The 15,229-nt window shown below is 36.9% G+C and overlaps 1 protein-coding gene across 1 annotated transcript in view; it reads left to right on the top strand.

Moving 5' to 3' along the window:
* Positions 1 to 15,229, top strand: part of LGR5 (leucine rich repeat containing G protein-coupled receptor 5) — a 90,316-nt gene that overhangs the window by 27,782 nt on the left and 47,305 nt on the right. Inside the window, exon 2 of the mRNA XM_032107285.1 lies at positions 10,161 to 10,232. Coding sequence (XP_031963176.1) covers positions 10,161 to 10,232 — 72 coding nt within the window. The remainder of the gene's footprint in view (positions 1 to 10,160; positions 10,233 to 15,229) is intronic.

Raw genomic sequence — 15,229 nt, 5'->3', positions numbered from 1 at the left:
GGTCCAGAATTCATATTTAAAGCCTGAATCAGCGACAGGGCAATGGATTTGGCTGAACAACACCAGTTAATTGCTTGCCCTGAAGAGATTTTCTGTTGATCATCATAACAATCACAAGAAGTGTGGGTCATTGGCCTCGAAATGAGGTTGCCAAACAGTGGACTATGTAAACTCTGTGAATAAAAGGAAGGAAACAGGAATCATTTTTTCTGGATCAGTGCTGCCTCTACTCCTACTAAATACTGGCTTATCCTCTGAACAGCCCAGCTGAGCTCAGTAGAAATAGTTCTGAAGTATTTCGCCTCCATATATTAATTGTAAAGCTCTGATCCCATTAATTTAAGTTGTAAAAGAAAATAATTTCTCAAAAGAAGGCATTTTTATAGTAGAAGGAGTGCAGCTCTTTTCCCTGATGATTATGCTGGTATAAGCACATGAAAAATATGTGCCAGTCCAATACAACACATGAGGTCTCTTTACTGGAGATTTCTCCTTGGTAAGGGGACTTAGAGCATCTCAGCCCTGCTCCTTGACCTGAATTGTTTAAAGTTAGCTCAGGTATTTCAGTAGTCTGCCTATCTGAAGGGCAGCTGATCAGTTACAAGCAAAGAAAATATGTGAATACTGGGTCTAAGTGATGCCAGTATAAGATTAAGGACGTGGTATTTGTGTATATTAAGACTGTTTTATACCAGTCCATGTGAAGGTATCTCATGATGAAAATGAATTTTGAGTGCTTAATAAAAAAGAAATCATTACCTGATGGGGAAATACGGTGTTTTCAAGTGCATTATCTTTGTAAGAACCAAGCTACATATTTCTTGGCACTTCCTGTTGCAGAAATTTGGGTGTTCAATCTGTCAGGAAAGATCTGGCAGCTTTGTCCTTCTCTGAGCTCTGTAGGAAGTGTTGGAAGAGGCTGTCAACTAGCCAGGAGCTGGCATATCTGGCGGCCTATTGTGTTTCAGCAAACAAGCTCTGTCAGACATAAAGGGAAGATGTGCATATAAAAAAAAATCTTAAACTTCCTATATCTGAAGAATGTTTACAATATTTACATCCTAGGTATAAAATCAGCCTGCATTAGTCCAAGCCAAAACTGCCAACTGAAATAAATCAGTTCTGCTTCGCCTTTCTTATGTGTTTCTCCTCTGTATTTGGGCTTGTGGAGGCACAAACACCAAGGTACCAATTCAGGAAACTGATTTCTATTAAAACCAAATTTTTTTCATGATGGATATTTTTTTAAATACAGATCAGTTGCCAACTCTGGTTCAATAGCATCCTCACAAGTAATGAGCAGTTCTGGATTAGGGGGGAGATAAGGAGAAATTCTTTTAGTAGCAACATTGAATGGAACTGAGTGTGTTGATAATATGACAGCCGTTGGGTTGTCCGCACAATAAAGAGAAGATTCTGTAAATAATTATTTCAGCTAAGCAACAGCACAAAAATGATCTAAATTGGTACTTCAAAGTAGAACCCTAGTAGGTGTAATGTAGCATTAGCATCATTGTCTTTGCTGAAACTCTTCGATTACTGTTCAACAACACAAGGTACAACTAAATGGTAATGAAAGCAGAAGTGACAGTGCTCTGCTAAAATGATTGGACATGATAATATTAATGGCCTATTCCAGCCTAAACAGTTCTTTGATTCTGATGCTATGATTCAGCACCCATGTATAGGAAAATGGAAACTTATAGGATAAGAGTAGCAAAAAAATCACTGGAAAAAAAAAAAAGAAAAAAAAAAGATTAGAAGATCAGTGGAGATCAAAGGGGTGGACTCTTGTCTTGGCTGACTTATATTTTTGCCATCTCCTTACCAAACCAGAATTTCACCCAGAGTATGTGTATTTTGCAGTGAACTATTTTGGGAATACCAAATGTGAATATTCAGAACACCTGCTACATTATGTCACACAAAGTAGCATTGTGAAGAGACCCTGTGTTGTGAAATTGGAACAGTCATAGCATCATCCTGCTGTACCTGGGATAATTAGTCTCTCTGGGGGCACCTAATATGGTAATGTATCTTCCAGCTCTGGACCCAGCTCACTCATCTGTACCTCTGGGACCTTTGCACTGTGCAGTGTAGGACATGTATTTCCTGCCCCGAATACAGATCTGTTGTGCACAGATTTCCAGATACTCATGCTTACACCGTCACTGTTGAAATGTGTCTGCAGCAGATGCTCTCAACGCTGTTTGAGTTTAAATTCTTCAAATCCATGCTGTGGAATTGAGTTGAGGCAAATTAGGATGCACAAAATAAATTACTTACACTGTATCTTGTTACGAACAAAATCAGGCTAATCATGATTAATTTTCACCCTCAGCAGCCTCGCAGAAGTAATCTTGGGTATTTTGGTGAAGATGAGTTTTAAAATTGGTTTGTGTAACATACAATCTGTGCTGCACATGATTTATGGTTAGGTATTCAGACCAACTGGCTGGTGACCCATAATACCTAATTTAGAAATTTGCACTTTATAACTTTAGGGTTATATCTTGAATCTTTGTTTACACTCAGATATATTTTGATTTACTTTCTGCTGTAGACAAGATGTTGTATGTCAATAAACAAACTATGCTGTGCTTTTTGTACATGCTCCCCTCTCATATAAATAACCATAATTTAGGAAAAGCCTCATTGAAACCAGAAGGATGAAATTATAGACAGGTAATTAGAAGAAAATTGGACCCCCAGTTTCTAAAATGGATGAATGTGTCCAGTCATTTGGGGGGGGGGGGGGGGCGGGGGAAGGCATTTTAGTAATTTATGTTGCAAATAGTTATAAAAATAAGCAACATCTGGGGTGGCAGAAAATATTCTGAAACCAAGGGTTTCTTCTTCCAAGACTTGGTCACATCTAATAAATATCTTTTGTCAATTTAATTGTGCTGTTCGTCATCAAAATAAGATAAACAGTACTTGATAAACAAACAGCTAATGATGAAAAACACAATAACCATGCTGGTAGTTGTCTTCATAAATTACAATAAAAACGGATATTATATTCCTGTTGTATATTGTTTCAGTATTTGAATAAGATTAATCATGTATGCAGTACTCATACAATCCATTTGAACTAGTGCAGCAGAAACAAGCAGTAACTCACAAAGTAAAAATGTAGTAATACAGTCTGTGGGCATGGGTGAAAGAGGAATTCCATTCAGTCCTCTTTTAACTGCTTCTGCTGGCTTCTGTGTTATAAAATGCTCCTTTAGTTATTTAAGTTTTTTAATATGTGAGTTAAGTACAGCAAATGATTGACATGTTGGAATGTTTTTGTAACTTAGCCTGGTAATTGCTCCTTAGCAAACTGAGTCTTCAGCCTCAAATGAACAACCATGAATCAGCTTTGAAAGTAAATGGTTAATTTCATCTAGTGAGCAACATGAATTTGATATTAAAAAAAAGCAGACAGCCAGAATCTTTGTACCTAAAATGAAATGTCAGATACTTGTCAGATTAATTCAGCACTGGGTGTGTTTGATCTGATCTTTGATCTTTACTTACCTTTTTTGTCCCTAATTGTTTGCTCTGCCCTGCTCCCTCTGCTGGAGTCTTGGATAAACTGAATGGCAAAACTGTTTCCTGCAAAGATTAATCATGCACATACTGTTTGCTTTACAAATGTTCTGCAGTCTAGATATAAGTAAGACTTTGATGGTTGTTTATATGGCAGAATTGTTCAGGAATAATGCATGGTGTTTAAAATGACTCTGTTACAGAGCTTGTGCAGTAACAAGCCAAATTTTGCTGTCTGTGACATCAGAGGAAGTCAGTGACAGGTGTTGGGAGTGCAAAAGTCTGGCCAAAGCATTTTGTTACGTTGTGTTGAATCCAGATGTGACCTATCAGCCTGATTTGCCAGGATCCAATGTTATGGGCCAATACACAACAGCACAGAAGAGATGTAGACAGAGCCCTCCTGACCTTACTGGATCACCTTTGAGGTGTCCCTAAGTTCAAGGTGCTTGATCCTTACCATAAATATTTATTTACAATTGGAGTGGCTGGAACAAGCACCACTGGTGTGCCGAGGAAAGGTGTGAGAGGGACAGAGGGAGTACTGTCCATTTACTGGAGTAAAACCCTCTGTGAGGTGTGCAGGCACGCAGACCCACTGCAGGGGCTGTTCTCACATGACCACACACCGTCATTTGCTTTTTGCAAGGCATGTTTTAGTACAAAGGAGTTGGGTCTCTGGAAAGAGTGAGCTTCAATGTCAAGTAACAGAAATTTTCTGTAACAAATGTGTAACAAGCAATCCTCTTTTAGCCTTACACCCCTTCCATGTAAACCTGTAGCACAGGATCTGGTGTTGTTCATTTGCTATTGCAAATAATATTACATAGGATAATGAATTTTTAAATACTTAATATTAGCATTTGTCATTTTCAATATGAAGAAGGGCAGAAATGTCCATGCTATTGCCACTTGTTGTTTACCTTGAATACCTTGATGGTGAGATTTCCTACTCTGTGTAATGTCTATAATAGCTCTCTCTACTGCTTCTTCCTGCTAATCTACTACTTCTTCTTCAGAAGATTTTTCCAGTATCAAAGATGTACTCTTCAAATGTGAATCATTTAGTGGAAATTCATATCTTAATCATAGTTTATTACAGGATCATTCAAAAAACCACAGATAAAGTTTGAAGCTAATTATGACAAGAAGTGCTACGGTTTAATTGTCAGAAAGCACTTACAATGCTTATTTATTCATGCTCATACTTTGCCCTGTGCTGCTCTGCATGGGTGTATTAAACATGCAAATACATGACTAGCAATTTTCATGTTGACTTTGAAAGATAATGTAATCTAGGAACATTAAAATGAAAATACGGTCTTTTTTTCTGAGTCTGTTGACAGCTTATGCATTGTACTTTGGTAAATTGGTGTAAATTCCATGGTTGGACAGTGTGATCTAATGAAAAGGGTGCTGGACAAATCATCATCAGTGTCATTTTCCTCTGTGTTGTATAAACATCTGTTTGACCATGAACATGTCACTTAGCCATTACGTGTCTTAGTTTCCTTTCTGCAAAATGATGGTAATTCTTACTGTATTTATTTATTGATACCCTCAAATGAAAACATCTATAGCTATTTATTTGTAAGAAATATGAGCTACTATTACTACAGTGTTGGCAAATAGACTTACTTCCTTAAAGCAGATGTAGCAGATGAAGATGTTTTCCATAAAAGATGAAGCATTTGCATTAATAGATGACATGCAGTTAATAGGCAATGTATTCTTCCATCATGCAGTGGAGTATTCTGCCAGTACTAGAAACAAGAGTGCCGTGTTAAAAAGATAGGCAGAGCAAGGAAAAAGCAGAAGTAGGATTCACCTGTTTCTGTTATTTTGTGTTGCTACGTGGAAGCTAGTGTCAAATTTTGCTGTAAATGAATTAAGGAAATTGTCTTAGTTTAGAAACTGTTCTCAGCTGGTAAGAACTGAGGGACTACATTCAGTCTATTGTCAGTATTCTATGCAAGTGCTTTATCTTTCAAAGACTTTCATTAAAAAGTGTTGTTAACACGTCTTGTTGGGATAAGACAAGCTGAGAAGAATCAAAATTAATGATCCTAATAATGTCTTGATAATTTTCTAAAAATCAAACAGGTTGCAACTGTTTAAAAAAAGAGACTACAAAATTATCTTCAATATTGGATTATTGTATTAGACCTGGAATGAGTAGACAAGTTGGTACCATTCAGTATAATAGACATTTAGCCTAGTAGAAGTTTTGCATGTATCCCTAGGCATACTTTTGTTCTCCTTTAAAAGACATAAATATAATGTGAAAACCTGATCTTCCAAGATGAAACATCATCTTGTAATGAAACATCACTTGTAATAACTGAGAGATCTCTTGTAATACCAGTTAATAGAAGGTTGGTAATGTGGCCTGCAGACTCATCTATTATATGTTAAAAACTAATTCACTTAACTTGTTTTACTGGCTTTCTGGAATTCATTGTGAACTACTCAGTTTTAAGATGGTAACTGGATATTTTTTCAGTGTGTATATGCATGAACAATAAAACTGGGGGGAACAAAGGCCTGTCACATTTGCCTTCTTGGATGCTGTTTTGCAAATGCTCAGAATTTGTTCATCTGCTCATCAATTAAAAAACAGATGCATGGTGGAGTTTTCAATATTTTCTGGTCTTCAAAGATTTCATCAGAGATAGGATTCCTTTAACAAGTCACCAGAGGCACAGCATGGTGATTGATTGGCGCAGAGTATAATTAAGATATCGTTATAGTGAGCCGTGTTGCCGATGCAGTCGCTGAAGCAAAGCTTCTTATCTTTTGAAAAGATGAAAGTTTCATTTGCTGTTATGTTGCTTTTATAGTCAGCAGCTGGAAACAGGCTGGAGGAATGCTGACGGGAGAAGGGACAATGTGCTCATCTCACTGTTCAAAATAACATATTACCTTCTCAGTACAATATGGCAGCTCATGGTGGTTTTCACCAAGGTAGATCTGGTACTATCGCTGTCTCTATTAGGAGCATTGGTAAACTCAGGGTATATTCATACCATGTTGCTCCTACTGACATCAGTGGGCTTTGTATGTGCTGTGATGCTGGGAGATGGGAGTAGTTCTGTTATGCTGAGTTATTTAAAGGGTTTCAGTATTCAAATAATTCTAAGTTTTTCATCACTATAGTTTGTAAGAGTCTACCAAGATTTGATACAAAATCAGAACCATTCCACTGAGGATAGTTAAAGACCCAGTACCTTGATTTTAATTTTTTTTATAATTTCATTGCAAATGCTGATGCGCAAGCCATCTTTCATGCCCTTCTCTTTCCTAGACAGAGAAAATTGCTTATTTTGACAGGCTAGCACTGAAAGGAGAAATCAGAAAACCCATTTGAAGGAAAGAAACCATCATAGGTGCAGGACATAAGACACACCCACTGCAATTGTTATTGGTTTTCATAGTAATAATATGTAACCCTAGAGTTTGCCACCTAGCTGTGTCTTGCTGTTAGCTGTGCTTGTTCTAGCTAATGGCTGTAAATCTCATCCTAGCCATGTCTTCTTGGCAGCATGGTTCAAAATGCTAGCAAACCAAGATGCTGAGAAACTCCTTTATTTGTCTCTAGAGCTCTGTGAGGAATTTCTGTTCAGAAGCCCAAATTTTGCGGTATTGCTCACACGAGACCCAGTGACTGATTGCATTACATTAACTCTTTTTGTTTGTCTCACCTCTCTGAACATCCCCCCTGAAGTAGCTTTGGGTCACGGCGCTTCTCTCAGTCATTCCAGTGAACAAAAATTAGATTCAATGCATCCATGGTAATTCTGAAACAAAAGAATATTCCGAATCTAAAAACTGTGAGCACAGACAAGCTACTGCTTTGCCAGTGTAAAGGATGTGTGGTTTTTTAGGCAGAAATAATGTCACCTATTTAGCCAACTGGTACAGCTGGAAGAAATAGAGAGTTTTGATTTTTGTGCCTGAAAGTTTCTCAGTTTTTCCAGCTGTATCAGCTAGCCTCATCAAATATATTACCCCTCCCTGCCGTAGTCTGCCTTATATTCTTAAACCCTTACAGCTACAAGAATAGCACATTGCCAACATAGACTGGAACATCCTGTGTATTAGTTGCTGGTATGTTAAAAGCTAATTTAAAAAGACATTATTCAGCAAGAGCTTGGGAAATAATTTCTGTTACCTCCACCATCCCTGGAAGTATTTAAAAGATGCATAGATGTGGCACTTAGGGACATGGTTTCGTGATGAACACATGGCAGTGCTGGGTTAACGATTGGACTGGATGATCTGAAGGGTCTTTTCCAACCCAAACAATTCCATGATTCTGTGAAATATGCATAGATAATGTTTAGTAGTTCTGTTGCACAAAAACACCTTTATACGTTACGTTCCAAGAAGAGAATCGTCTGGAAAAAAAAGCAACCAATCTAGCAGAAGGAAATTATTTAACTGGTAGGTTTAAAAAGAGTTAGAAATTGCTGTGGTGTACTGGAAAAAGGAGAGGTTCTCCTCTGTCATATGATGCGGTACACATACTTTACCGCATGAGTGGAGTCCAAAAAGGACACTAGGACATAGCAGGTCACTGTTGGCAAATCCACCTCTGGGGTCTAAAGATGTTTTTAAGGAAAATACACTTATTTTTTATTTTTTCTTTGGGCATCAAAGCACGTAATGAAAGCCACCTTCTCTTATTCTAATCCTCTTAAGATATTAGGGTCTGGTCAGTAGACTGCTTCTGACTGGTTCATCATGGGATCCTGCAGGTGATACAAGCAGACAAGTACTGCTTACTAGTAATAGAAGTTAATAGGCTAGAAAAGCAGACTTCAGGTTTTTCTAGTCAGCCAGAGCACTAGTTAATTCTGGATTTGTAGAATGCCCTAAATATGTGTGTATCTGAAGATAAATCGTTCCCATCTTCCACCAGGGCTAGCTTTTTAAGTCTAAAATGTGATTTGGCATGTTTCCAAAAACCCATTAAGACATGTGTTGAAAATATCATAATCAGAATGATCTTGTTAAAATATTGGCCTTATCTTAATATTCAGTAGTATATAATTCACTACCTGGATGAGTTTTTCTTTTGCCAAATAAATCCATGTTCTTGTTCCTTTGCCAGAATAAATCCTTTGAGCCTTTATCAAAGTGAAAGGGCAATAACCTGCTAAACAGTATGAAAGAATTAGGTGATAAAGTATTACAGTAAAAAATGAATTTAATAAGTATACATTTCTCAAATTATACTTTGATTTTGAAGTGAATGCAGAAACGTTACTCAACAGTGATTTGATAATTGTTGTAAAGTATTAACACATTTCCTTTATTTCAAAATCTCTATGTGAAGTATGTTTTTAAATTATACATTTTAAAATTCACCAAAAGATCAAACGTCTAAATTAACTATGCTGACTACAAGCATATATTCTGTAATATGAAACAGACTGTGAGTAATAAGAACTAGATGGAGTAGGAATAGGATGCCTACCCACCAAAGTACAGATAACTTACTTACCTTGTAAGCTCTCAACAGCTGGAAGAAATAAAGTTATCTAAATAGTACCCAAAGTAGCTGGAAACTATAAGTGCTGCTACAAATGCAAAGATACGTTTAAATAGTGGGGAGTTTTAAGTTACTGTATAACACTTGCATAAAATATGCAGCTCTTAATTTTATTTTAAGAATCTACAGAAATTTTGATACAGTTGTATCTTCCACACAGAATTTTATTATGCAATTTGTTTACGGTCTTGGTACTTAATGAAAAGCAATTACAATGATACTGTGGGGCATGGGGAAGACAATGGAAAACAACGAAAAGGCAAGTTAAGAATAAAAGGGTATTATATGAAATTTAGTCTAAAACATAGCTTGAATGAGCTCTGACAGAGCTGATATGGCTGGTAGTTTCCTGTACCAGGAACTACTGTGGAACCCCACCAGGAAGTGTGCTACAGAGCAGGATCGCATTACACTCTTGTTTTATGGTTCATTTCACTTATTTAATGCAATTTGAGTACCTGTAACAAAAGAGCACTCAAAAAGAGAATGTTTATTATTTGAAAATATGTCATTTCTATAAATCAGGTTGGGTTTTGGGGACACCTGATGTGCCTGTGTGAGGCAATGCAGATCAGTATGACCATGCAACAGGCTGTACGGCAAAAGCAAAGTGTTTCCATGTTCATGAAATTTTAAGGATGATGCAGATATTTTGTATCTGTTTGCTTTTGCCTGTCTGCTTTAGTAAACCAAGTGTACTACAGTGCTACAACAACAGATATCATAGTAGTTTTCTTTACTACTCCAAGTAAATTTTAATACAGTACAGTGGTTTATTAAAATTATGTCAACTAGAAGTGTTGTTTAGTGTTCCAGCTGATTTATAGAGCGTGATAAAACATTTCAAAATCCCTGGAAATGAGGAACATGCTACAAGCCTGTATTTGGTTTAACAAAGCTGTGCTCATACGAAATAGGAATGTTGAACGTGCTAACTAGATAATGATTTATCAATTCTGGCAGAGGAACTAATTTTTATTAATGTAGTGCTTAAAAATGTGTGGAATGAACAGCTGGATGCCACAGTTGTGGCATGCCATATTAAGTCTCTGTCTGTTTTCCCCTACAGTGATCTCAGTATGAACAACATTACTAAGCTGCCCTCAAACCCTGTACACAATCTCCGCTTCCTGGAAGAGCTGTAAGTATCATTGTATCCTTGATGGGCATAGTCAGCTCTAGACACATTCCTGTGTTTGTCTCTCATACTTACTGTGGGAACCAGATAAAACAGTGCAGGAAAGCTGTCAGCCTGACACTTTTGGCACATGCGGAAACACTTAGTTAAAAAAAAAACAATTGCTTGTGATTCTGGAAATGAACTTATAAAAGAGTTACCATGAGGCTACAACTTCTCTAAGCAGAGACAGAGCCAAACAAATTAAAATTTTTAAACAAGGACTGTTTAAAAGAACTGGATTGCTCTTTTGGAAATAGTTAAGCAGCAGGATATTAAAAGTTTGAATACTGGCTCATGTTTATTAAAATCCCAAGTAAAGCTGTAATCAAAACCAAAACCTGCTGCCTTGTTCTGCATGTGTCAAGGACAATTGAGTCCACATTTCATAGTATTGAGGCTTCTTGTCCTAATCACTTTCAATTACTGTTTCCTTACTCTTAAACTTAACATCCCTGAAGGCTGACCGTAGAATGCAGAATCCTGCAAAAAGCTTAGTTACGCTATCTACTACATTCACTGCGGGGAAAAAGTGCCTTGTGGAAACTAGCTGATCAAGCACAACATCAAAAGAGGAATGTTGGCTTGAAGTGATGGTGACTAACCAAAAGTGAAAAGTATTGTGCATTCATGAGACCTGGATTTGGCAGTGACTCTAGTTATAATGGCCCAGGCTTAAAAGAAAATGTATGTTTCTGAGGAGTGATGGAGACTCTATAACTGATGCACCATAGATCTTGTGGAAAAAAGCTGGTGCCTGTATTTGCATGAGTACCTCTAAATATTGATTAAAAGCCTTTTATGACATGTGGCTTTTAAGTGTTTAGAAGTGAAAACCTGGGGGTTTTTTAGCATGCTTGTCTGCTAACACACCATAAAATCCATGTAAGACATGCAAAATCATGTTCCTACCCCTCTTGCAAAGACATGGTCTGTTTTAAGCTATGAAATGTGTACAGTCCTCTGCAATTTAGGTGTGTATTGTGCTGACAACTTTTGGTGTCCTTGCTAATGCTCATTTGAATTTTGCCACCTGGCCTTTCCAGCCAGCATCTACAAAAGCAGACAAACAAAACAAAACAAAAGAAATAAATTGAAAACATTTTGTATGCTAACTTTGGACAGTACTCTATTTGGAGGCAGGTTTTTCTTTTCCTGTATTATTTTTATTACTCTCAGCACTTCTATTTGGAAAGCTTTCTTTCATTTTCTTTTCTCTCTCTTCCTTTACTTACCCCTTTTCTTTGATTATCAATATCTGTCTTGCCATTAGTGCAACTTCCAAATAATGTAACAGATAGGAACATAACACAGAGAGATGTCACACACCAAGTGTTAACAGTATCAAGTGCATATGGAGTGAATCATGCCACAAAGCCACTGCTTGTGAAGTTCTTCGTCATGTTCATGTTCTCTTGTCCAATCTCCTGTCAATTGTAATAACCCTTCTAAAACTGGCCAACCCAATTGCTCTCCAGCCATTAAAGAAAAGAATTTTTTTTTAAAGTTTGGGCTTTTCCTGGAAGGAAATTCTAATACAGCCAGGTTACCTTCACTCTCATTTCATGGTTAGATCACAGAATCTTATGAGATCTTTGCAATGTTTCATAAAATTAAATCCATCTTAGAAATGTCTGTCTGGTCTTTGAAGTACAACAGCAGGAGCTTGAAATGCAGCTTTTAGGGGTTTTTAGTGTTGAAAAAACTAATTAGCATACAATCCCTTTATTAGAGATCTGGTTCAAACATCTGATAAAAGCTCATGACTGAATCACTGAATTTTAGCTTAGATGTTACGTACTTGATGCCTGGTTTGGCAATACTAGTAAGTGATTACCCTGAAAGAACTGAGATTTTATTAAAACAGTTAAACTAATGGTTTTGTCTCCAAAGCAGAAGTGTATAAGACAGGTCTGTTCAGCCAGTTCTGACCTTCCAGAGTGAATCTGATCAACTTTTACAGCCAAGGTTAGACACCTCTAACTGCAGCATTCTTGCAAACCTGGTGATCATTCCTGGTATTTATTCTTAACCAAAGACTATCATCACTGAAGTAAAATATATTGAAAGTGGTTTTGAGGTGCATATTCCTCTGAAAATTTTGGAAAACTCTGAAATACTTGGAACTTTCTAACTGTCAAAAAAATTAATTCTGAGCAAAATCTTTTATTTGTAAAAATTATGGGCTTTTCAGATTTATTTTCTCTTAAAGCGTATATGACAGAACTCCCACCAAGAAAGTGTGTTTCAGCTGCTTGATTATCAGCAAGTTGCTCTGCATGAACTTGTACAACACTATTAAGTTAAATTCTTCATTATAAATTCAAAATAACTGCAGATATTTATCAGTCTGACCGAGTCCAAAACTCGCTCTCATTTTGATTATTTCTAGACGTTTGTCATTATACAGGATGTGTAGAATGCCTGTTCTAATGGAGAAGTGAATTAGAGTAATGCATGGAAAAAAGGGTTTTTAAAAAAATCTAAAGACTTACTCAGGGTGGGACTCTTAAGAGTTTTAGAGGCAACTACATCTGAGTGCAGACCTAACATTTTGTGATTAGATACACTTCAAAGCAGTGCCTGAAACTATTTTATTTTATAAATTAATGTCTCAATGAAAAGTGAGGAAGAAAGCCAATAATAATTTAAAACTATTTGAATCAGACCTACCTACAAAATCACTCCAACTAGATATATATCCACATAGCCATACATATGCATAAATATATGCACAGACATCCACGTATGCACACATATAAGGCTTTCATTTTAATTTTAAACATAGGAACACTCCACAGATAAGTGAAGCTTCAAGTGATTTTTAGTAAATTGCTATTTTTCAGCAACTTAAATTGGGTGTTTTAGTAAAACAGCAACAAAAGACTGCTGTGTTGCAATTACTTTACTACAGAGCAGGACAGTCCTAAATAATCTCTTTGCTACAAAATCAAGCAATGAAGTCACCCTAAGTTATTTGCAATCTACATACAAGTGCAAGAATGTTTTCTGACATGCATGATAATTTTAAAACAATCCTAAAATCAAATAAATATATCTACAGATCTTGTCAGATTGAACATTATTACAGTAGTCTTTCAGGCAAAAGTGCCTTTAAAAGCACATTTTACTGTAATACAGAAGTGCAGAATTGCAGATACAATACATAAGTGATGTATTATATGAATCTTACCATTATATCTGTTGAAATCCCTCTGCACTGCAAAAGTGGTCAAGAGGCCACTGTATATGTGAAAATGAGGTCCTAAATTACCAGGCATGATCCATTATCAGCTGTTCTTATTTATTTATTTTCTTTTTATTTCTCTCTCTGTTTGCTTTTCTCCCTGCAAAGAGGTTTTCAAAGTGTTAATGGGAATTGGGTATTCTTTTCCCCATTGACTCTGAGTTGTGGGACTGAGATCTCTGGTCATGTACATTTTTGAAAACCGAGAGCATTTGCTCTTGGGGTCCTGTACAGTCTTTATTTTTGTGCTGGTGCAGACACATTGTGACTAGCACTGAAAATGGATTTTTAACTATAATGTAAGTTGGTAGAAAACATGAAAGTGCTGCAACCATAGTCCAAAACTTTTTTGACAAAGTGGGGGAATCTTGTAATTTATTTCAACAATCTTGGAACATTAGCGTTAAATACTAAAATATTTCTTAAAGGTTAATCTGCATAAATTTAAAAACCTCTAAAGAAATAAAGTAAAAATGCTGGCAGCTGACAAGCAGAACTAAAATAAAAATAGAGTATTATCTAGTGGTCTCAAACTGCCCACACATTCCTATGTCGCTTCAATACCAGTTTTACAGTTCCTGCACAGCAGGGTTTAGCTGGTCCTGGTGGAAATTGGTTTGTGTCACCTCCATCAGCTAAAGTTTCAAGAACTGTCACTGCAAAATGACTTGTGATCTCCTAGATAATTTCAGAGCGGTGCACAATCTAACACCTAAGTTGTGAGTTCAGTTTCTTCATATAAATTGCAAATTTGGCTTCTTCACTTAGTGTGCGCATCCAAGTGGATCAAACTGTGTCTCTGTGTTTAATACATGGTGTTTGTCAGCCAGAATTACCTGTCACCAGCCCGGCAAGTGGCCCATGGCACATTGTGAATTCTCTTGCTGTAAGACAGACTTTGTTGATACCTGAGGACTGTAGTTTCCCAACTTTGCTTTAATATAGGGCTGTACTCAAAGTCCTGACAGAGGGAAGTGCACCAGTTGTCTTGAAATATGTTGGCAGAAACAGTAAGAAGATGTTTACCTAGTTAATCAGTTGGAAACGATGACACCACTTTCCTCCCCTAGTTTTTACATGCACAGTTCAGGTTTACTAGAAAAGAACAAACCCAAGCACAGAAGATTCCTACTGTATGAGCTAACAACTTGTAACCTTTACATCCACAAAACAAGAGCCCTGGTGTTCTGGAGCTGTCACTGCCTTTGATGCCGTCCCTTTGATGCCACCAAAGCGAGTAACAACAAAGAACTCGCCCATGTGGATGTGTCAGCGTGACATCCTCCAAACTGCCCTTTTTGCCATCTTATCAAGAATAACAAGATGAGGAACAGAAAAAAAAAAAAAAAAGAGAGAGAGAGAGAAACAACAGAGCAAATGCCTTATTAAATCAGAGCTGCTTGCATTGCTTGTTGAATAGCTTGTGCTGACAGATAATTATTCTGGAAATATTAATGCAAATTGCATGGAGCAGCCTTGACACTGGGACTGCTGTGCATCCGTGGGGTAAAGGGGAAGAACGGGAGATGATGGGGTAGGAAAAAGATAAAAGAGAAGTGAAAACGTTCAGATATGCTTGCAAGTAGAAGCAATAAATGTTCTAGGTTGATATCCAAGAAATCTTGTCAGTGCTGCTACGTTACTCTTATGAGTGTCTGTTGAAGTTTGCTTGTGGCTTGCAGCTTATAAATGCTTTCTGGAACTTGTAATTTAT

This window comes from Corvus moneduloides, chromosome 4, assembly GCF_009650955.1.
Source record: "Corvus moneduloides isolate bCorMon1 chromosome 4, bCorMon1.pri, whole genome shotgun sequence".
In the NCBI taxonomy this organism is placed as follows: Eukaryota; Metazoa; Chordata; class Aves; order Passeriformes; family Corvidae; genus Corvus; species Corvus moneduloides.
Note: the sequence above shows the minus strand (reverse complement) of the source record. Positions and strands in the feature narration are given on the sequence as shown.